Here is a 25,156-nt window from a genome sequence, read left to right as displayed (position 1 = left end):
AAAAAGACTAAGGAAGTGGTAGTGGACCTGAGGAGGGCTAAGGCACCGATGACCCCTGTTTCCATCCAAAGGGTCAGTGTGGACATGGTGGAGGATTACAAATACTTGGGGATATGAATTGACAATAAACTGGACTGGTCAAAGAACACTGAGGCTGTCTATAAGAAGGGTCAGAGCCGTCTCTACTTCCTGAAGAGACTGAGGTCCTTTAACATCTGCCGGACGATGCTGAGGATGTTCTACGAGTCTGTGGTGGCCAGTGCTATCATGTTTGCTGTTGTGTGCTGGGGCAGCAGGCTGAGGGTAGCAGACACCAACAGAATCAACAAACTCATTCGTAAGGCCAGTGATGTTGTGGGGGTGGAACTGGACTCTCTGACGGTGGTGTCTGAAAAGAGGATGCTGTCAAAGTTGCATGCGATCTTGGACAATGACTCCCATCCACTCCATAATGTACTGCTTAGGCACAGGAGTACATTCAGCCAGAGACTCATTCCACCGAGATGTAACACTGAGCGTCATAGGAAGTCATTCCTGCCTGTGGCCATCAAACTTTCCAACTCCTCCCTTGGAGTGTCAGACACTCTGAGCCAATAGGCTGGTCCTGGACTACTTTCCACTTGGCATTATTTACTGATTATTATTTAATTATTTATGGTTTATATTGCTATATTTCTACACTATTCTTGGTTGGTGCGACTGTAACGAAACCCAGTTTCCCTCGGGATCAATGTCTGTCTGAATTCCTTCCCGGTCGGACACACATTTGAGACCCAAACTGGAAATGTGTAGGTTTCATTTAAATCAGTCTATGTTTATAAACACTCACTTCTATTCACATTTCTCCAGAGCCTCACTGGACAAGAACACTGAAACATAAAGTGAGAAATAGCGGGAAGTGGCCATTCAGCCCCTCTAACCATCAACAAGATGGCGGCTGCTCTCCCATCTCAGCCACGTGTTTCTGCCCGTTCCTCGATCCCTTCGGACTCCACACATCTGCCGACCTCTGTTTTATGTGAGGACGATCACTGAGTCTTCACTGCCCTCAGTGGTGGGGATTTATAGACATTCACCACCCTCGGAGCGGAGACATTTCCCCTCATCTCAGTCCCGGACAGTCCACCCCCTTTTTCAGAGACTGGGATCCTTGGTTCAACCGGTAATGATGTTGTGCATTTCAATGTGTTCACCTCTCAGTCCTCGGTTCTCTAAATGAAAGGGTTATCGCATTTGATCTTTCTTCATATGATGACCCACCACTCCAGGGATCATTGCACTCTCTATAACAAATACTCTCTAATCTCTTTGTTAATCCTCTATGGAATTAATTTCCATCTTCTGCAGCCTCGTGTTGCCCCAACCACTCACCCCCACCCCTGTCACTATTTCCACCTTCCCACCTGCCCCCTCACCTGGATCCACCTCTCACTCCCCAGCTCTTGCCCCATCCCCACCCCTCACCTCTTTTCTCTGACTATTTCCCGTCCACTCTCAGTCCAGAGGGAGGGTCTCGGCCCGAAATTTTGACGGTTCATTTCCCTCCACTGAGGCTGCTCGACCCAATGAGTTCCTCTGGCAGTTTGTTGTTTGGTCTGTCTAACCCATGTTCGTATGGGGAGCGAGATTTTACACCATATTCCAGGTACAATCTCAACAAAGCCCAAATAATTGTCACTTTGCCCGGACCATTGGCCCCACTTTCAGGTCAACAGTCTACCGGTGTTTGCCCCCCAGTGTGGTGAATCCCGTCGGGTCAGACATTTCCACAGCATCTATAGGGAGAAGCACTGTCGACGTTTCGGGCCGAGACCCTTCGTCAGGACTAACCGAAACGTCGACAGTGCTTCTCCCTGTAGATGCTGCCTGGCCTGCTGTGTTCCACCAGCATTTTGTGTGTGTTTTTATTTGAATTTCCAGCATCTGCAGATTTCCCTGTAGATGCTGCCTGGCCTGCTGTGTTCCGCCGGCATTTTGTGTGTGTTTTTATTTGAATTTCCAGCATCTGCAGATTTCCTCGTGTTTTATCAAAAAACGGGAGGTTTACTTTGTGATAGGTTCCGCTTTGACGGGGACATCAGTACGGGAGCAGGAGACGATCCCAGCGGGGGTAACGCCTTCTCGGCTGGTCCGCCTCCGCTATTGGGTCTAACCGGTGATTGACATGGCTTCGCACCAATGCGAGCAGCGCTGCCCCAAAACCCTCTGTTGACTGTGGGGGGGTTCACGTGATTCGTAGCTCAGCCGTTAAACCGACCAAGCTCGAGCACAGCTGCGCCTGTGTGACGTAAGGCACTGTGCACGTGAGGGCAGATCCCGGTATGGCTAACACATGCGTGACGCGGGCTGGTGGGGCTCTGGTATTGACAAACACCATAATAGACAACAACATTAATCACGGGTTTCATCACTGAATCCAGTGTTGTGAGATGTAAAGTCCCTGTTATGTGTCCGGCTGTGCCGTGTTGTTGGTGGAGTGGGCAGCGTGGGGTTTGTCTCGACAACACCAGAATTGCCATCGGGGTCCACACACAGTGTATCAGTCAACAGAAAACCTCTCGTCGCTGCAGTCTTTGTAAACTCAACACCCTGACCATAGTTACCCCTTCCTCTCAGAGTCAGGGGATCATTCAGACAGCTGATCGCTGAGAGGAATTACATTTATTGGTCATTAACGTTCGCCCAGATACGTTTGGATGGATTTGATGTGGAGTTCGGGGTGTCACAGTGAAAGGGCCGAAAGGCTGAACTCTCTCCGTTGTCCGAACAGTCTTTCCAGCTGAGGCAACAATTCACAATTTACTTCCTCTGACCTTTCATCCCTCTCACCTGCTTTTCACTTCTCCCTGGGTCCACTCCTCCATCCCTTTCTCCTATTGTCTAATCTCCTCTCCTTTTAGATTTTTCCCTCCTGCTCTTGAGCTTTCCCACCTACCTGGCTTCAACTATCATCTTCGAGCGAGCCTTTTCCTCACCCGCCTCGTTTTCATTGAGATATTTCCCCCTTCCTTCTCAGTCCTGAAGAACGATCTCAACTGGAAACGTCGACTCTTTTCGATAGATGCTACCTGATCTGCTGGGTTTCTTCAGCATCTTGTGAGTGTTGCTTTGGATTTCCAGATCTGCTGACTTCCTCGGGTTTGTGATTTATTCTCCGTTGTCACTCCGGCCAGCGGAGGCGCTGCGGGGACCTCCGGCCAGCGACGGGAATGTGTGGCCCTCCGGCCAGCGGAGGCGCTGCGGGGACCTCCGGCCAGCGGCGGCGTTGCGGGGACCTCCGGCCAGCGGAGGCGCTGCGGGGACCTCCGGCCAGCGGCGGGAATGTGTGGCCCTCCGGCCGCTGATGGCGCTTGCGGCAACCTCCGGCGACGCGCAGACGCGCTGTGGCAAACTCCGTCGTCGCGCAGACGCAGTGCCGACCTCAGGTGCTGCGACGGCGTTGATGGAGGGGTTGCCCTCAGAACCTTTTCTCCGGGTCTGAATATGCTCCCCCGCCAGGTTACACCTATTCAGGATCTTTCATGAGGCTAATGTCCTAAGCAACAGCAATGGGGTAGCAGATTTCACGACACACGATGATAGACCTGATTCTGAGATGGGAAGCTGCAGAGGCGCAGATGGGTGGGATGATAACTGTGTAGAACGAATTGTAAGCAAAATTGTAAGAGCTCCACCGGGAAAACCAGGGTCTTACACGACAGAGGTGCGCGCTCCCGCTCGGCGTGAGCACGTTGGTTCGCTGGAAATTTGGTCCAATGAGCTCTGCCGCCTCCGAAGACGTAATCAACTGACGTTCCCGGAGGACAAGAAGTGCGTTTTTGCCTCCGAGTGTAACGGAAAACCGATGCTGTTCTCTCGATATGGTGCCGATGCCGTTCCCAGCGCTTGTTCTTTGTTTCTTCATAACTGCTGGTGAGGATCTCTCGGACGGTTAGTTGTCAGATAATTAACAGAGGGGTGGGTGGATGTGGGAAAGAAGATTCGTTGACAAGAGCCGATGTTACTGAGCCGAGTACAGATTTTATCTGAAATGACTCAGCTAAGCACGTTTCTCCTGTCTGTCCACCTTTGTCGCCCTGCTCTGATACGATTTTCTCTTCCCTAGGCGAGTCTCTGAATTTTACCATCGAGGTGGAGCACAGTCAGATAAATGCAACCGTCGGTGATAATGTGACGTTTGCAGTGCAGCCGTCGGACAAGATCTCCAGCGGAAGCTGGACCTTTAACGGGAAAACGGTCTGTCAGTGGATCGATCAACTCGTGTCTCTTGATAATTCTTATAAATTGCGAGCTGAGCTAGACACCTCCAACGGGTCGCTGCTGCTGAAGTCGGTTGAAAAGTCGGACAGTGGGGAATACCTTGTGAACATGGTGCCAACCAGCGGCTCACAAAACTCAGCGACCGTCACTCTCCGAGTCACCGGTAAGAGAGACTGCATTTACTGCAGGGCTTCTATTTTTCCCTTTAATTCTGTGTTTTATCCGATTTTATTTGGTACACCGGAAGTCACTAACGTCTTGAAGGTTTACTGTGGGATCTTGCCGGGTGCTTGTGGGTGTGGAGCCCGAGGCCGAGTGACCCCGGCTCAGCCCAACGGTCACATCTCGCCTGATCACGGCGGTTTACTTTTAATAAAAAGGATCTATTCTTTGATAGAGGAGTTCTTTTTCTCAATTTTTTTTCACTTATTTCCGTTCAGTATATCCTTATGAAAAAACCTGATGTGACGTCTGTAGTGACCCGACAGTGCGGCATTCCCAGTCACAAAATGAATTCTTTCATCCCGCGTTTGAATCATATTAATTCTTTAGCAACTGTGCCTGGGTTGTGTGTGTGTGTTGTGGCATTGAGCTGATGTCACTTTGTGGGCAGTTTAACCCAGGTGACGCCCAGGTACACACTGCCGACAATGTCACCGCTCCGGAATCCTGAAAGTTCCTTTGAAAATAGACACAGAATCGGAAGATAATCCCGCGATGAAATGTGAAACGTTTAATAGGAAGACTGAGGCTGTGAAAAAAATGAGTTCATCGGGGGTGAAAAGAATGTGCTTTGGCTCCTGATGAAAAGATCAGACTGTGCAAGGGTTCGCATGTTTAACTAGAAAGTTGTTCCCGTTGTTGTTGGCAAGGACGGAGTTCAGGTGAGCGATGCCCGTTGGCTCTCGGGTGAGTGATGCAGTTTCCAGGAAACCTACTCAACCACGATAACGGTCCTGAAATAAAACCTGGTGATGCAGCCAGTGATTTGTAATCTGAGCATTCAGATTATGCACGCCCATCTCAAATAACCACAGAGGAAATTGTCACATTTTTCTCCAAATTTTCACATTTCTCACATTTTGCCTGAAAGGCAAAATAACTCAGCTGGTATAACTCTGAAATTAAAAAGACAAACAATTATAAACATCAGCAAGCCAGGAGAGAGAAATGTAAAGCAATTGGGGTCAGATGGATGACAGTTCTTCAGATGCTGTTCTGAGAGATCACTAATGTCCTCAGCAAACCATGGGCTCCTGTTCTGCCCCGGATCTGTGCTCTCAGATTCTCTAGAACAGGGAAACCTATGCCCTGTCGCAACTTGACCACAGCCTTGCATCAGCACCAGACAAGGTAGATTTGGTCTAAAGTCTCCTGTGTGAGCCAAGAGACTATTAAGTCTCCAGTGCATGTTCAGAATTGAATGCAGACGACACGATTCTTTGCCAGATCCCCACCACGGATTGTTAAAGTAAATATCTGCAGGAAGTAGATGGCTTTGCTGCCAAGCTTGCAAATGATAGGGAGATTGGTGGAGGGGCAGGTGGTGTTGAGGAAACGGGTAACATGCAGAAGGACTTGGACAGATTAGGAGAATGGGCAAGTGTTATGTACCCCGTAACTGGGTGACTTACCAGCAAAGATAGAGAGGTCCGTTGGAAGTCTGATGGTACTATTTTTAACAGTATTTGTTAGTAAAAATACACAAAAATAATATCAATGCAAACATACAGATAATATACGTTGTCAATACTAAATCTAAAAGTGCGGGTATAATAATAATCAATAAGAAATAGCTCTATCATTGTCTAGGGGATAATGTATTGTCCGATGGAAATATAAAAGTCACTCAGTTCATTCAGGCTGCAGCCTTTGGTTGGAGTCAAGAGAGAGATTCTTAGAAACTTGCCAGCTTTTCCTTTTTGTGATGTCGATCCTTGGGAAATTTCGTTGGTGTGGCCTCTTCTTTAGCTAAGCCGTTCTTCCGTGGTAAGCCCGCCAATTCCTAGGCAAAGGGAAAAGGACGCACGTGAGCCCCACCGGCTGTCGCTATTAAACGCTGTCACGGGATTTCTAGCGTTTCTCCTGGTGCGTCTAAAGGGGTTGTTCCCCAGACCCTCTTTTATCCTTACTCACGGGGTCTCAGATGTCAATCAGGTTGGGATGATGCAATCCCTCAACCAGCCCACTCTGGTCACCCCCTGAGGGCGTCAATGAATAGTACAGTACTCAATACACAATTCCGTCTCCAAGAGACAATGGCCGTTATCCGTGGCTTTGTCTTGCGGAGGCCAGGACACATTCCAAAACCTTGAGGATTCTCTCTCATTTCCTGGGTCCCAGACCTGAATTAATAGCGATCTTGCGATTCTCAAAAAGGAGGGGGCTACTTTGTACCCTTGGGCCCCTCAGAGTTGTGGCACATTCGTAACACAAGAAAGTGGCAAGTGAAAAACAATGTTGGAAAATGCATGGTCATGAACTTTGGTTAGTAGAAATAAATGTGTGGACTATGTTCTAAATGGGGAGAAAATCCAAAGAGCTGAGATGCAAAGGGACTTGGGTGTCCTCATCTTAGAAGAGATGTACTGACATTGGAGAGTGTCCAGAGGAGGTTCACAAGGATGATTCCAGGAATGAAAGGGTTATCATACCTGGAACTTTTGATGGCTCTGGGCCTGTACTCGCTGGAATTCAGAAGGATGAGTGGGATCTCACTGAAACTTTTTGAATGTTGAAAGGCCGAGACAGAGTAGATGTGGAAGGGATGTTTCCCATGGTGGGAGAGTCCAGGACAAGAGGGCACAGCCTCAGGATAGAGGGGTGCCCTTTCAAAACAGAGATGCGGAGAAATTTCTTTAGCCAAAGGGTGGTGAATTTGTGGAATTTGTTGCCACGTGCAGCTGTGGAGGCCGGGTTGTTGGTTGTCTTTAAGGCAAAGACTGATGGGTTCTTGATTGGACATGGCTTCAAAGGTTACGGGGAGAAGACTGGGAACTGGGGTTGAGGAGGAGAAAAAAAGGATCAGCCATGTTTGAATGGCAGAGCAGGCTTGATGGGCCAAATGGCCCAATTCTGCTTCTGTGTCTTATGGTCTTGTGCTTTGAGCACAACTTCAGTGTTGCTATTTTTACACGTGTGAAAACGCAACGATACCGGCATTGGTTACCAATATACACTCATGTTCGAAAGCTGTACAGACATTTCATTGTTGCTTTGCAGCTAGAATTTGGTTATTGAGTGAGGAGCTTTGCATTTTTCAGCAGTATGCATTATGCTTGTTTTAACAAAATCAGACGTTTACGCCAGTTTATCTTTCCATCAGCAGAGAGGTGTACTATAGATTGGTAGTCATACAGCACACATACTGCCCATTTCCACTCCATCTAGGACTTTAGGACTGTTCATATTCGGTAGGTTTCAATGAGCTGTCCCCTCAGTTTTCCAGACTCCTGTGACTACAGGTCCAGAGGCATCAAACATTCCTCACCCTCTTCAGTCCTGGAATCTTTCTTGTGAAGATCAATCCCTCGGTTTTTTTTAAGTTGTTCGGCCCAGCAGTTCCTCTGAGCTGAATATTCTTAAATAGCCTGAAAAATGTGCTGCACTTTGAATGAACATTATACAGTATAAAAGAAAATTCAGGCTGTGTGGCTCAAAACCTACATGCGCAGGAACATCTCAGCTACTGCCTGGATGTGCACCTTCACAGTTCAGAGGGAGCCCTACATGTTAACCTCCTCTGGACCCTCTCCAATCCCAACACACAATTTCTCAGAAGAGGGGCCCAAAACTGCTCGCGGTACTCCAAGTGCTGTCTGAGCAATAGCTTGCAAAGCCTCTGCATTACATCATGGCTCTGAGAATCAATAAGATATAGGGGCAGAATTAGGCCATTTTGCCCATCGAATCTGCTTCGCCATTTCACCATCCAATTTGATCCAGTTTTCCTCTCTGCCCCAATCTCCTGCCTTCTCCCTGTATCCCTTCATGATCTGACCAACCTAGAGTCTATTAACCTCTGTATGAAATATACATAAAGACTTGGCCTCCATAGTGGCCTGTGTCCATGAATTCCACAGATTCGCTAGTCTCTGGCTAAAAAAATTCCTCCATTTCTCTGTTTTAAAAAGGTGTCCCTCTATTCCGAGGCTGTGTCATCTGATCTTAGACTCTGCCCCTATAGAAACATCCTCTCCACATCCACTCTGTGAAAGCCTTTCACAGTTCGACATGTTTCAACGAGGCCACCCCTCATTCTTCTGAGTGGCAGTGAGTACTTCCCCAGAGCCATCGAAGGCTCTTTATATGATAAGCCAATCAATTCTGGAGTCATTTTTATTAACATCGTTTGAACCCTCTCCAGAATCAGCACATCATTTCTCAGATAAGATGTCAGAAACTAAACACAATACTCTATCTGTGGCCTCACCAGTCGTACAGTACATCCTTTTTTATATTCTTGTGTTGGAATGAATGCTAACATTGCATTTGCCTTCGTCACCACAGACTCAGCTTGCAAATTAACCTTAAGAGAATCCTGCACGAGGACTCCCAAGTCCCTTTGCCCTTCCATTCTTTACAGTCAACCAGAAAAGGCTCCCTTTGTTCTCACTCATAACAGTCAGGCCCTGCCTTATCCATGCTGGGATAGAGAGTTGGATGATTGGCAGTAGGAATAAAGGCAGCCTTTTCCAGCTGACTGCCTATGACGAGCAGTATTCCTCAGGTGACTGTGTTGGGACCGCTTCTATTTTTTTAAATTTCCTGTCAAAGATTTGAATGGAAGAATTGATGGCTTTGTGTCCAAGCGTGCAGATAATACGAAGATAGATTCTTTTCCAACAGTCCCTTAACTACTCAGTCACTTCTTGTTTACTCTTTCTATATCTAGAAAATATTTTGAAATCCCCTTTTATATTACTGGTGTCAGATTTCATCTTCTCTCTCCTCACGACTTTTTAAAAATTTCCTTCAGTTGCTTTTAAAAAATTTAACAATCCTCTAAATCGACACAAAATTTTTGGAATATTATATGCCGTCTTTTTTTGCTTTTATTGCTGTCTTTGACATTCCTTGTCAGCTACCGTTGCCTTGTCCTCCCTTTAGGAATTATTTATCCCGTGTCTTCCAAATTTTCCACACAAAGGCCAGCCGTGGCGTCATTACCTTTACTCTGCTGGAATATTGAATCTTCCAACCCACTCTGACCAGTTCCTCTCTCAGGCCTTCGTCATTACCTTTACTCTGCTCTAATATTGAATTGATCTTCTGCCTGAAAAATGCTGTGTGAATTCTTGATCATTACTGTTATAACCCCAGTCCCCTCCTTTGTGAGAATCACAAGAGAGAGAGAGAGAGCCTTATGGTTTGGAATGTGGGCTGGCCGCTCAGCAAGACAAAAGCCTTGGACATAGCCATTGTCTTGGGAGACACCTTTGTGGAATAAGGAACTGGACTACGTGCAAACCCTCAGGGCAATGTGAGATGGGTGATGGGGGAAAGATTGCCTCACCCCCCACCCTGATTGACATCTACAACCCTGCCAGTCCAGATAAAAGGTGGGCTGCCGAGGCGGGGCCTCAGACGCACCAAGGAGACACACGAAGAAGACACGATAGCGCTTCCCGTCGGAGCGGGAAGCCATTCTGAAGGAAGCCACGTGCATTAGATTCCGGATCGGGAGTCTGTGGCTGCAACCAAAAGGAAAAACCGCTTTAACTAACAACAGGGATTTGCTTCGCAAGGACAACGGGCAAGTGTTCCTTCTCTCTCTCTCCAACACGTGAAATGCCAGCGGTTCCCGAAACGGGGAAGCCTGCAGACTTTGAGTGACTCTTATATTCCATTGGACTCAGTATCCCCTAGACAACGATAGAGCTTATTTTTGATTGATTATTACTATACCTGTGCTTTAGATTGAGTTTTGACGATGTATATGATCTGAATGTTTTGTATTAACCGTACGTTTGTGCCCCTTTATAAATAAAACGTTTGAAAATAGTATCATCAGGCTTCAGCGGACCTCTCTATCTTTGCTGGTAAGTCACCCGGTTACTGGGGAACGTAACAAGTGGGGCCTCGTCCCGGGATTTGAAACCAAAGGGGAGGGTCAGTGAATCGGGCTGTAAGTCCAAACTTAAATCTGGTTACGCAGGTAGCCAGACAGGAAACCAGCAAAGATGGATGTGGATGAATTTATGAGAAACCCGACTGTAGAGGCGCTAGGGACGGCTACCAAATTAGACTTGGTAAATCTGGCAAAGGGGTTAGACCTCGCAGAGGTGAGGTCATCAATGAAAAAGCAGGAAGTGTGAAGGGTCATAAATCAGTATTACATTGGGAAGAAGGTGTTTGCAGCTGAGGATTTGGAAAATATCCCCGAAAAGAGATTAGTGAGTGGGACAGATCAGTTAGAGTTGGAGAAAGTAAGGTTGGAACATGATCTTAAAGTAAAGCAGCTAGAAGCAGCTGCGAAGGAAAAGAAACGGGCTGAAAAGGAAAAGGAAAGAGAGTAGGCGTTCAAACTAAAGGAATTAGAGGTGAAACAGGGTCATGAGCTCCAGTTAAAGCAGCTGAGAAGCAAAGAGAGTATGAAGAGAAAGAGAAACAAAGGAGCCATGAATTGGAGCTGGACAGGCGAAGACAAGAGCGAAGAGCTCAAGGGGTAGAGAGAGAGGAGGAGTTTGATGTTAGTCAGGCGTTGAGGTTGGTCCCCCCGTTCGAGGACACGGATGTTGATAGTTATTTCTTGCTTTTTGAAAAGGTGGCAGTGAATCAGAAGTGGCCCAGAGAGCAGTGGGTGGCGTTGTTACAAAGTGTGTTACGAGGGAAAGCACAGCGGGCATATGCAGCGTTGCCCCCGGAAGGGGAAGGGAATTATGACCAAGTAAAGGAGGCCATTCTCCGAGGTTACGAGTTAGTACCTGAGGCGTATAGACAAAGGTTCCGAAATTTAAGGAAAGGGTGGAATCAAACGTATACCGAGCTAGCCCATGAGAAGGGTGTGCTCTTGGACCATTGGTGCACCGCGGAAAAGGTGGCTGAGAACTATGGGCGTCTCAAGGAGTTATTTTTGATTGAGGAATTTAAAGGTTGTGTTCCGGAAGAGATCCGGATGTATTTAAATGAGAGGACGAATCAGTCCATCTCAGAAATTGCTAGGTTCGCAGATGAATATGCCCTAACCCACAAGACAAAGTTTTCCTCGCCAAAAAGTTACCCGAGAGACCGTCGGAATGGTTGGGAAAGTCCGCCGGCTGAGGCGGAGATCCCACTGGGAGCTAGTGGTAAAATTGAGGAGAGGCAAGTCGGCAGGAGAGGTCCTGGCTTGACCTGTTTTAATTGTGGAAAGGTGGGTCATATTGCATCTAAATGCTTTGCTCCGAGAAAGGAGCCAGAGAGAGAGAGAGCAGCGATCCCTATCGGGCGTGCAGTGGTACTCAGAAAATCGCCAAGAGGGTCCCAGGGGAGCAGAGAGCGCGAGGGGTCGGAGATTTATCTGTCACTCGGAACCGTGTCTGTGAGGAAGGGGGACCTCTCTATCTTTGCTGGTAAGTCACCCGGTTACTGGGGAACGTAACCACAAGGGTTCCTTAAGCTCCTGAATCAAATCTAGTTCATTACACGACACACGACCCAAAAATGCCCTTTCCCCAGTGGGTTCCAGCACAACCTGCTCTGAAAAACCATCTCATAGATATTTTACAACTTCCCTCCTTTGGGATCCAGTAATAACCTCATCTACCTGCATTTGAAAATCCCCAAGGCTATCGAAGCATTCTCCTAATTACATGCCTTTTCTATTTCTCGTTGTAATTTATATTCCACATCCTGCCTACTACTTGGAGGGCTGTATATAATTCCGATCAGGTTCGTTTGACCCTTGGTTTCTTATCTCTATCCACACAGATTGGTGTGTCTATGTCACCTCTTTCTAATCATTTGATTTCATTTTATTACCAAGAGAGCTACCCATCCTGTCTGCCTCTCTGCCTGTCCTGCCGATGCTATGTGTATCCTTAGACGTTAACTTCTCAACTATGATCTTCTTTCAGCTACGAATTTGCGATGCCCACATTCAGCATTGACCATACCTGCAAACTCTAACTGTTCTACAAGATCTACAACATTATTCTGTATATTGCACGCATACAAATGTAACATTTCAGTTCTGCATTCATCATCGTCTTCGATTTTGTCCCCATGTTACTCTTCGGCTGATTGTACTGAATGCATTTTCTGGATCATCTGGGTGTCCTTCCTCACTGTCTCACTACACAGTGCAACCATTTGATACCAGTTGCCCATCGTCAGCCCTATAACTCTACCATCTCCCTGCAAAATTTGTCTAAAACCCTCCCCAACAGCCCTAGCAAACCTTACCTAGAAGAGATCCCAATGATCCGGAAATCTGAAACCCAACACCCTGTGCCACTCCATCAACCACTCATTCACCCTATTACTGCACTGATGAGCGCATGTAAAGGGAGTTATTCAGAAATTAATGCCTTGGAGTTTCTGTTCTTCTGCCTTTTCCCCGACCCCTTGTACTCACTGTGCAGGACCTCCTCCCCTTTGTACCTCAGGTCATCGGTGCAACGTGCACCACGGCATCTCGCTGCTCACTCTCCCTGATGAGAGCCACTCTGAGCGATCCTGGACCCCAGAACCTGGGAGGCAGCACAACACAACATCCCGGTGTCTCCTTCACCGCCAGAGAGCATCCTCTCCACACGCCTAACTATCGAGTCTCCTATCGCGATCACTCTGCCTGACTTTTCCATTCTGCTTATTTCTGTGTGAACCCAGATGTGTCTGCTTGTTCTCCTTATTGCTCCTGGTGTTCCTGCACTCTGCGTGTGACCACCTCACTCAAGCCTCACCTATGAAATTCTCAGCCTCCCAGATTATCCTGAGTACATCCAGCTCCTCCATGTCGTTGACATTTTCAGTCAGGTGTTGCAGTTGGATGCACTTCCTACAGAAGTAGTCATCAAGGAAATTGTTAGCCCACAAAGCACAAAAAGAGTATTTCACTTCGATTCACAAGGCCATCACGTGCTACTTTCACCAATCCTACGCTGACCCACTTTATTCTCCCCACGCTCTCATCAACAACCCGCCAGATTCCTGATCAGCTGCAAACCCGAGATAAACGTCGCTCGCCAGCAGTCCGCGTGCTCCCAACCACATTGCAAATATGAAATGCCTGCCATTTTGATGCACACGGCCAATCAGGTTCAGTGTTAGTGTCTCCCTAGTAATCCGAAGATCCGAGTTGGGTGTTACTCTTCCACCCATTGGATACCTGTGCTATGCTGTAACTGTTTACAAAGGTTCAATCCTGCAGAATTTAAAATCAGAATTACAAAATCAACGTGTCAAAACGTTTCGATATGGCCCAAGTGCGGAGGGAGACTGAAGCGGGTCAGCAGTTCACTGATTTTAATGTGAATGTTGCATTATTTAAAGGAAAATCAAGCAACAAACGATGAGCCAACGCATCATTAATTAAACACTCAACTTGGAAGGCAATGCCAACAGAGCTGCTGGCACCAATAACAAAATACTAAACGTAACCCTCAGGCTCGGCCAACGTGTGTTTGTCCAGGGGAAAACAACTCCTGGCCCCGCCAAACTGAGAAATTTTGTTTGTGTGGATGCTGCGTGGTGTGTTGCCCGGTTACAAATCCGCACGCAAAATATCAGACAGTAAACCATATGCAATTACATGATTGAACTTTGTAAATCTTAATCTGAATATAGGGTTAGTAAAGAAAATAAAAAATAAAAGGGCCCATTTTAAGGAAAAAGTCAAAAGTGTATGTTGGAACTCATCAACCATCAACCTCCACTGAGCGTCGCCGACCTTCCAGACCCTCGCTCCCGGTCCACTCCGTCCGGTGGTCTACCAGCTCTCTCCACACACATCTTCCCTCTTTTTCTCTCGGTGACAAAAGACCATGAAAACCTCTCTTCCAGACTCACAAGAAAGAACAAAGTTTCTCCCATTGGACAGACCCTGCATTCCAAAGCCCCGTTATCTCTCGTCGTAACCCAAACATTGCTGCAACAGAGAAACCGTTACATTAGAGTGAAACGTTTCAGCAAGTTACATAAATGAATACCGTCCTTGACAGCTTAACTTAAATCAGAAGTTTTCTTTCCGGGATAAGGATGGGTAGAAGCAGGGTGCCTAAAAGTTATTGTGCTTCTGATCAAGTCTCGATAAGACGAGAATGGAAATCTGGGAGCTAAGTACCACCATAATGAAAATGTAATTAGCGTACTCACACAGGCGACTGCAGAACCTGTTCCACAGCCCGCTTGTACGGGCACGTAGACCACACAGCAGAGACCATCGTTGTATCGAGTGTGGTATAATATTTCGAATGAATCTAACCTAATGAAAACATTTATTATTAGACAAGTTTTAATCATATTGGCAAACAAGCGACTGTGATGTGCCCTAAAATAGAGACTGTCAGCAGGGAAAGAATGCGCCAGTATGCTATTGAGACAACGGATCAGTGATTGTTGTACTGAGTGGCAGGCCAGCTTTAACAAAGGACACATGAATAAAGCTACACAGCAGAAACAACAAATCTACAGTAGCAGACAGCTGTTGTGTTAATATAATGTGTAATACGAACATTAGGTTGCTTCTAGATGTTTTTCTCTATCTCCCGGCTCATTATGTATTGTCCCACGGGAGTTATGTATTGTATCACAGGAAAGACCAAATTTTCACAACTGGAATTTTGGCCCAAAGAGTAAGGTTTAAATTCGTAAGATGTGGTTGAAAATGGAGGAGTTGATTGCTTACAGATCATTACTACAGACAGAGATGTAACTTTGGAAATTTAAAAGGAATGGAAACCATCGAGCTGTGCATTGGCCAATGTAGCTTTAAATTCAGGTCTGAAACTTTTACCGACATGACTCATAGCCATGCCCCAGATGAGGTAGTGGAAGATGGGGAGGGATTCCTGGGAGATGGCTGGCTCTGTCAGATTTTACCTTTTGAACGGTGAGAATCACTGGATGGAATATGACAGCTAACTTTCTGTCTGGCTACAGAGCAATAAAACCTCCAGACTTTACAGTTATACAACAGAGATTTTCAAAAGAGAGACTACACAAGTGTATCTGTAGTTAAACCCCCTCAGGCAGCAAACACGGGTTAACATAGGGATAAAATTCCCTTGCCCCCTCTCTATCTGTATCTCTCACCTCGCCCCCCTCACTGTCTATCTGTCTGTATCTCTCTCTTCACGCTCCCTCTCTCCCACCGGAGACAGTACAGAAACACCAATTCTAGTGGGGAACGTTTCCCCTTGCCCCCACGTGGAAATCCACCAAGTCTAGCTTCCAGTGAAGTTCGTGCCTATTTAAGATCTGTGCAGTGTGGAAGAGTTGAAATTCTTTTCCAGATGGTCACGAAACCCAGCCTCCATCTCCATTCTCCTCCCCCCACCGAGATGTCCTCATTGAATTGTTGTATTAGGCTTTGGAGGCTGGATCATTGGGAACATTTTAAGGGAACGTTTTAAAAAATATCCTCATGACTGTGGGCAATGAAGGACCGTGAGGAAAGAGCAGATGAGGTCTAAAGCAGTTGGGTTATAATATACAGAATGGTGGGGCAGTCCTTGTGGTCCTGATGCCCCACTGCTACCCCGACATTTGCTGTTTTCATTTTGCTCTGGGTTTTCAGACTGGAATGTGGGCAGCAAGAGCGTTGCCTGAAGGGTGGATGTGCTACACACTCTGCAGTATTATTGTCCTGTAGAGAGTGGGCTAGCTGCTTATGAATGAGAGAAACCTGAACTCCTACTTTGCTAGGGTTACAGTTTTCCCCACGGCCCTGTTCTGATGCAGCAACAGGCAGAGCCGTCAGATTCTGGAACATAAGAAATAGGAGCAGGAGTAGGCCATGCGGCCCATCGAGCCTGCCCCGCCATTCAATAAGATCATGGCTGATCTGTCCGTAAACTCAGCTCCATCTACCTGCCTTTTCCCATAACCCTTAATTCCCCTACTGTGTGAAAATCTATCTAACTGTATCTTAAATATATTCAGTGAAGAAGCCTCAACTGCTTCCCTGGGCAGAGAATTCCACAGATTCACCACTCTCTGGGAAAAACAGTTTCTCCTCATCTCTAATCTCGCCCCTGAATCTTGAGGCAATGTCCCCAGTTCTAGTCTCACCTACCAATGGAAACAACTTTCCTACTTCTATCTTATCTATCCCTTTCGAAATTTTGTATGTTTCTATAAGAACCCCTCTCATTCTTCTGAATTCTAGAGAGTATATTCCCAGGTGACTCAATCTCTCCTCATCTCTGTGCGGGAAAAATCAGTCCGATAGAGTTTAACGTGGGAAAGTATAAGGTCGTGCGATTCTGTCAATGGAATCCAAAGATGCGTTATGAACTAAAGGGAAAGAGACTGTAGGTGATTATAACCCAGTGGATCACAGTGGGATTCTGGATTGATTCAAAGTAACCTGGGAAGCAGCCGCGACAGGCAGTTCAGAAGCTGCACGGTGTTCTGTATTTATTGCAGTCACCCGCAGCAATGGGGTGCTTTGTTCCTGGTACACATAGTACTGGCAGCTCCACATCTAGAGGTCTGGTCCACATCGAAGAATTGATACAATGGAGTACAAAGCAGTACACGCGACATGCACCAATCTGATTCATGGGATGAGACTTATCATTAGAGGTGGGTCCGGTTGTTTCGTTATTCCCTGAAGTGTAGATGAATACAATTCTTCCCAAAGAGCTCCCAGAGCAGAAATATTGAGATCATTTCAAACCACTATTTGCAGACGTTGAAAGTACAAGAGACTCAGAGGACGATGAATTGGTGCTGAAGCCATTACTGAACCGTTCATGATGTTATGGACTGTTGCAGCGGACATCTCTAACTGGTAGTTTGTGCCCCTGCATGGGTTTTCCAGAAATGAACATTTCTACCTGCTTTCTCTTTGTTAATTAATTACCGCACTCAACTCTGGATGCTATTCTCTGTGTATTCTCAAACTCACTACACAATACCTCTGGTATTGGTTTGAACATTTTTGTTCACGTGATTCTTTGGCATTCCCTGCAATTGCAGAGTTTCTCAAACCAACACATCATGCAAACTATCAAGATGCTGTAGCATGTTTCAGGTTTTACAGTCGTGAAACAATATGACCAGAACTGAGTGTCTCGAATTCCATCGTCTATATTGCTTTAATTCTGTCTTGCTTCTTTGCAATACATAATCCCCGTAAATATGACTGTCTTGTATTCTGACAGAAGCCATTACCAAACCTACGATCTCAGCCAGTAAAACATCCCATATAGCGCAACGACACAATTACTCCAATACCACGGGGTCACCAACCTCATTTATGTGGTTCTGTCAAAATGAATCAATCCACTCTGGTGATAGGACAGCGCTGATTCAAGATAATAGCACACTCGTCATATCAGGGAGTGTTGAGGACTGATAGAGAATTTGTGTGCCCTGGTAATATTGAGAAGAGAAGTTACCCATGTGATCTGAATGTTACCTGTAAGTTTAAAAACAAAATCCATAATCATGATTATGATCAAACCTATGGGTAGAACTAGTAATTCGCCTTCTGTATTTTCTATCTGGTTTACATATCTGACAACAAATTTGCAAAATATTGTGTATGGCCCATGTTTACATTTAAACCATCCACGTATAAGCAAAGTAGACTTGGCAATGCCGTGGGAAGCTGGTCGATAGGACAATGAACAAAGATTATCATTCATTGACTCCCTATTAATGACCTTGCCCCAGATAGAACTTCAGTACAAATGCATTTTCTTAAGTATGATAAACAAAATTTGAGATCACCCATTCAAGAACTGAAGATGGCATCAAATTCGTGTTGTGACAGCCATTTTAAAAATCCAGTGATCACAAAGCATTAAACTGACAACATGGATTTATATTGAATCAAAGCTTTGTCCCCATGAAATCTTAAGGCTTTGGGTTTTCTGCAAATTTGGTTTAGTTCAGTTCTTTGCATTGTATAACTGGTAAATTGCATGAGTATGCTGGTGTGAGAAGCTCAAAGTTTGGCAGTTTTCCAAGTCTGTGCATTACTTTTGAAACGTTTGTTTTTAAGTTCAGTTCAGTTCAGTTTTGACTGACCAGAATCTCCAAGCTTGTCCACCAGCTCAGAGCTTGCATTCTATCCTTTTTTGTTGCTCTGCTGTTTCAGACCCCGCTGCTCAGTTTCAATGGAATCCAGATAATTCAGCATTTCAGGTAAATGGGCAACAGCTAATTATGCAGATCAGTCTTTGAATCACACTGGCAATTACACCTGCATTGCTTACAAGGTGATAACAGAGAAATACGCTCTTTCGTGGGGTGCATTTTGTTGTGTTAGCAGCACGAATAGCTGTAGATGTAGAGATAGGTGCTGTACATCGCACCTGCTGGTTTTGTTGCTAAAACTTGCTACTCTTGCTTTCACCGGGGATTTCACTTCTCAAGTTATAAGCTCAAATGCTTTTATTCCATTCTTTCCTATACTCTTGCTACACAGCTGGGTTATTTTCCTTTGGAGGTGACTAGTCTTTGCATTCACATCTGAAGTTAAAAAGTGACATATGCAGCTTCCCTGTTGGCATTTTGCATCTAAACCCTAGGGTTTGGATTAGAGCCGGGGGTGCTAAACTGGATCAGGTTTGGCTGGATATCTGTTAAGATAATGGCTACAGCAGGGTGTACAGTTCTGGCTGCCACACAACAAGATAGCTTTGGAGAGAGTGCTAACTGTCTGACGTGCCTGTGGACCAGACAATTTCATAACAATAATGTGAGATTGAGATTGTTCTCCTTGCACAGATCACCCTTACAGGAATATTGAATAATGTATGGTCACTGACGATATAGGATCCTTATTCACTAAACTTCAGAATGAACCCAAAGAAGGTGAATGCTGCGAATTGTAGTCAGAGATCCATTTGTCTGATTGTCATTCTGATGTGGAACAAAGATGTCACAGTGCATCAGAGAAACAGGAGAAAAAGCCAGTGATCTTGTACCAACCTTGCTGAGGAATTCAGCTACTCATCACAGGGATACTACAGAACAGCAAGTGGATGTGCACAACTATCGTTCAGCCTTGTCCCAGCGGCCTGCAACCAGACCACAACTCTCTACCCCCTGCCATTATTGTGCTTATCCAAACTTCTCTTAAATGTTGAAATCGAACCAGCACCACCGTTAGCCGCTCGTTCAACACTCCCGTCGCCCTGCGAGTGAAGATGTTCCCCTTAAAAATCTCACCTTTCACACTTAACCTGTGACCGAGTTCTGGTCTCACCCAACTTCAGTGAAAAAAAAACTGCTTGATTTCTTGATCAATGCACCTCATATTTTCCATACCGTTATCAAATCTCCCCTCACCTCCCATGTTCCACACAATAAAGTCTCACCCTCTTCGGCCTTTCTTTATAACTCAGGTCCTGCAGGCTTGTAAACGTTTTCAGTACTCCTTCATTGTTAATAATATCATTCACTGTCTGTAAGTGATCAGACCTCAAGGCAATACTCCAAATTTGGTCACAAACATAGAAGACAACTTCAACATAACATCCCAACTTCTCCACTCAATACTTTGATTTATGACCCTGTTTACCTGTGATCCTACTTACAAAGAATCTTAGATCAGAATTCCCCGAGCCCTCTTCTCTGCCTTACTCCTCAATGTCCTACTGTTCACGAGGTAATGCCGCTTCTCCCTCCCAAAGGGCAACGATGCACGCTTGCCTGCATTAAATTACATCCGCCATGTTTCCGGCTCGGCTGGATCTCGCTGCAAGATTGGATAGTCTTCCGCACAGTCTACCACACCCAGTATTAGCATTACCTGTAGCTTTGCTGATCCACCCTACCATATTATCATTGAGGTCATTGATATAAATGAGATACAACAATGGGCACATCTCTGAATCCTGCGGCACCCCACTCGTCGTGGACCACCAGTTGGCGAGCTAACCATCTTTTACCACGCTCTGGCTTCTCTCGCAAAGCCAATGTCAAGTCCAATTGACTACCTCATTCTCAATGCCAGGTGACTGAACCTCTTGTCCAACCTCCCATGCCGGACCTTGTTCATGTAGACAATGTCTACTGCCTTTCCATCATCAACCTTCCTGGTAACCTGGACGGAACACTTTATAAACTTTGTTAAACATGATCTGCCACGCAAAGCCACGTTGAGTGCACTAGTCCAACCCGGTCTCCCCCAATACGTTTATATCCAGTCACTTGGAATACCGCCAATAACTACCAACTACTTACTGCCCTGTGGCTTCCTGTTTTATTCTGAATTTTTCATAAACACAGAATAAACAACATTCGGCATCCTTTAATCTTGTATCACCTCACCTGCAGCCAAGAACAGTTTAAATAATTCTGCTAGGGCACGTGAATTTATACAGAGCATCCCACAAGGATGAATTGAATACTTGTTAAGCCCTGGAGATTTATTCACTCGAATTTCCTTCAAGTCCATAAGAGATAGGAGCAGAATTTGGCCTTTAGTCTGCTCCGCCATTGCATCATGGCCAATTTAATTTTCATCTCAGCCCCAATCTCCTGCCTTCTCCCCGTATCCCCACATACCCTGACTAATCTAGAACCTGTCACCCTCTACCTTAAATATACATAAATACTTGGCCTCCACAGCTTCCTGTGGCAAAGAATTCCACAGATTCACCACTCTCTGGTTAACAAAATTCCACCTTATTTCCATTCTAAAAGGATGCCCCTCTATTCTGAGGCTATGTCCTCTTGGTCTTTACTCTCCCACCATTGGAAACACCCTCTCCACATCCACTCATTCAAGGCCTTTCACCATTCGATCAGTTTCAATGACATCGCCCTCATTCTTCTGAATTCCAGTTAGTATAGGTCCAGAGCCATCAGACGCTCTTCGTAAGACAAGCCATTCAATCCTGGAATAGTATTCGGGAACTTCCTTTGAACCCGCTATTGTTTTAGCAGATGCTTTGTCAGATAATAGGCCCAATACTCAAGCTGAGGCCTCATGCTTTATAAACTCTCAGCATTACTTTCTAGCATTTATATTCTAGTTCTCCTGAAGCTATGGTCATTATTTCACTTGTCTTCCTCACCACAGACTCATCATGCAAGTGAACCTTTTGTTAATCCTGCAAAGGACTTACAAGTTTCTTTGCGCTTCAGTTTTTTGTGTGTGTTTTCTTTCCATTTAGAAACGCATGCACATCAAATGGTCACACACACACACACACACCCCCCCCCCCCCTCCCTTGTAGGAACACAAGTCAGGCAGCATCTATAGAAATGATGAAAAACATGTGGGTCGGAATTTTGTCCAGGGAATCTTCATTAAGTCTGGTTAAGAGGAAATGCCATAATAATAAAAAAAAAGTTGTGGTGAGGGAAAGGAGTACAGGCTAGAATGTGAAAGGTGAAGCCTGGCAGGTGGGAGGGAAGGGGGTGGAGTGCAGATTATGAAATAAGAAGCTGGGAAATGATAGGTGGGAAATGTAAAGGAGTGGATCCACGATCCATGTTCTTCCGTGTTTAGTTGTCGCCCACTTCCTGTCTCCTGGCATGAATTCTCTCCGTTGTGCTTCACTGGTTTGACCCTTTAATCAACAAGCCACATTTTTATAGGTCCATGTATAAAATCATTCAGGACTTTGCTTAAATCAACTCGGAAAATGATATTGCATAGCCCCCCACCCCCCTCCCCTTGATTCACTGTGTGATTTACCTTAGGCAGTATTTGATTTCTGCGTCTGTTAAACATTTCAGGCTATTTTGCAATAGTTAAATGCGCAATGTCCAACAATTCCATCTCATTGATATTGGACCTCTTGTCCGATAAGATGGAATATTGCCTTTACAATCTCGCTGAGTGCTTGACTGTGCTGTGCTTTTTCGGCAGCTGTCACACTTTATTCTTCTTTGTTATTGTTCTACCTTATTCCAGCACGACGTACTGTGTAATGATTGATCTGTGTAAACAGTATGTAAGAGAAGACGTGTACCAATTTACATGTGACAACAGTAAACCGTGAACCACTCTGCAGTACAGGGCACACTGCAGCGTGCCAGGTCTGTGGCAGTGGGATGGAGGTGATCGCACAGCTGGAAGATAGCATGGACTCAGAGGGCTGAGTGGCCCACTTGTGTTGGTATGGCATGGCTTGGAATGTCAAGGAACTCCAAATGTTTGTTCCCAATAGTGTTTTATTGTTGTAGTTTTTCTTTTGGCATTACTTTGCGAGTGAGAGTGATTTTAATATTGCATTGTACTGTGACTAAATTATTCTCTCTACATGAAAGCTAGAGTAATTCAGAATCAATATCAGAATTAGGTTTAATATCACTGTTTAGTGGCAGCACATTGCGATACAATATAAGAGAAAAATATAAATTACAGTCAGCATATGGAAAAATAAATAACTGGTACAAAAAGAGAGGGGAATAGTGAGTAGGTATTCGTTATCCAATCAGAAATCGGATGAAGAAGCTGAGTGTGTGTCTTCAGTCTTCTGCACATCCTCCACGATGAGAAGACGACTTGGGTTTCATGACGGGAATCCTTACGATGGGTGCTCCTTCAAAACATCGCATTTCAAAGGTATCCTCGACGCTGGGGAACTGGCTGAGTTTACAACTGTCAGCAGCTTTTTCTCACCCTGTGCACTGACCGCTCCTCCTCAAATGTCAAGTAGGGCGCTTCCTTATGTTGCCTGACACTGATTCACAGCAAGATTATGTGACGGACATCAGCTCCCATCTTGCCTATCAGACTTAAGGTTGAAGTTCACAGCGGTCAAAAACTATAATACTATGTACAGACGTTTTCTGAAATTTCAGATGGGTTTTATTTGAAATAATCTTTCTTGAAATAGGTGTCCTTTGACATTGCAAATCAGATAAGCCTTGCACTTCTCTGCTAGTATTTATCAACTGAACCAAACCACAAGCAATATCAACCTCTCAAGTAGCTATTTAAAGATCAACTCATGCAGCAATGTGCTATAACAAGGGCAGGATAGCAGTCATTCAGTGTGGAGATAGGCTTGTGAATGTATGTGATAGATAGACAGTGGTATTAATTGATTAGAGTCACAGTATCAGAGAGCGATACAGCACAGACACAATCCCTTCAGTCCACGCTGAACGCAGTACAGTACCAGACAGCGATACAGCACAGACACAATCCCTTCAGTCCACGCTGAACGCAGTACAGTACCAGACAGCGATACAGCACAGACACAATCCCTTCAGTCCACGCTGAACGCAGTACAGTACCAGACAGCGATACAGCACAGACACAATCCCTTCAATCCACGCTGAACGCAGTACAGTATCAGAGAGCGATACAGCACAGACACAATCCCTTCAGTCCACGCTGAGCACAGTACAGTATCAGAGAGCGATACAGCACAGACACAATCCCTTCAATCCACGCTGAACACAGTACAGTATCAGAGAGCGATACAGCACAGACACAATCCCTTCAGTCCACGCTGAACACAGTACAGTATCAGAGAGCGATACAGCACAGACACAATCCCTTCAGTCCACGCTGAACACAGTACAGTATCAGAGAGCGATACAGCACAGGCACAATCCCTTCAGTCCACGCTGAACACAGTACAGTATCAGAGAGGGATACAGCACAGACACAATCCCTTCAGTCCACGCTGAACACAGTACAGTATCAGAGAGCGATACAGCACAGGCACAATCCCTTCAGTCCACGCTGAACACAGTACAGTATCAGAGAGCGATACAGCACAGACACAATCCCTTCAGTCCACGCTGAACACAGTACAGTATCAGAGAGCGATACAGCACAGACACAATCCCTTCAGTCCACGCTGAACACAGTACAGTATCAGAGAGCGATACAGCACAGACACAATCCCTTCAGTCCACGCTGAACACAGTACAGTATCAGAGAGCGATACAGCACAGACACAATCCCTTCAGTCCACGCTGAACACAGTACAGTATCAGAGAGCGATACAGCACAGACACAATCCCTTCAGTCCACGCTGAACACAGTACAGTATCAGAGAGCGATACAGCACAGACACAATCCCTTCAGTCCACGCTGAACACAGTACAGTATCAGAGAGCGATACAGCACAGACTCAATCCCTTCAGTCCACGCTGAACACAGTACAGTATCAGAGAGCGATACAGCACAGGCACAATCCCTTCAGTCCACGCTGAACACAGTACAGTATCAGAGAGCGATACAGCACAGACACAATCCCTTCAGTCCACGCTGAACACAGTACAGTATCAGAGAGCGATACAGCACAGACACAATCCCTTCAGTCCACGCTGAACACAGTACAGTATCAGAGAGCGATACAGCACAGGCACAATCCCTTCAGTCCACGCTGAACACAGTACAGTATCAGAGAGCGATACAGCACAGACACAATCCCTTCAGTCCACGCTGAACACAGTACAGTATCAGAGAGCGATACAGCACAGACACAATCCCTTCAGTCCACGCTGAACACAGTACAGTATCAGAGAGCGATACAGCACAGACACAATCCCTTCAGTCCACGCTGAACACAGTACAGTATCAGAGAGCGATACAGCACAGACACAATCCCTTCAGTCCACGCTGAACACAGTACAGTATCAGAGAGCGATACAGCACAGACACAATCCCTTCAGTCCACGCTGAACACAGTACAGTATCAGAGAGCGATACAGCACAGACACAATCCCTTCAGTCCACGCTGAACACAGTACAGTATCAGAGAGCGATACAGCACAGGCACAATCCCTTCAGTCCACGCTGAACACAGTACAGTATCAGAGA

At 45.8% G+C, this 25,156-nt stretch overlaps 1 protein-coding gene across 1 annotated transcript in view; it reads left to right on the top strand.

Annotated features, from left to right (window-relative positions):
• Positions 1-3,401: 3,401 nt before the first annotated feature.
• The window catches only part of LOC140732895 (V-set and transmembrane domain-containing protein 5-like), a 40,344-nt gene continuing 18,589 nt past the window's right edge, over positions 3,402-25,156 (top strand). The window contains exons 1-2 of the mRNA XM_073055563.1: positions 3,402-3,912; positions 4,106-4,423. Of these exons, the coding sequence (XP_072911664.1) occupies positions 3,861-3,912; positions 4,106-4,423 (370 nt within the window). The 5' untranslated portion in view covers positions 3,402-3,860. The remainder of the gene's footprint in view (positions 3,913-4,105; positions 4,424-25,156) is intronic.

The sequence above is a fragment of the Hemitrygon akajei genome, chromosome 9 (genome assembly GCF_048418815.1).
Source record: "Hemitrygon akajei chromosome 9, sHemAka1.3, whole genome shotgun sequence".
Lineage (NCBI taxonomy): Eukaryota > Metazoa > Chordata > Chondrichthyes > Myliobatiformes > Dasyatidae > Hemitrygon > Hemitrygon akajei.
Note: the sequence above shows the minus strand (reverse complement) of the source record. Positions and strands in the feature narration are given on the sequence as shown.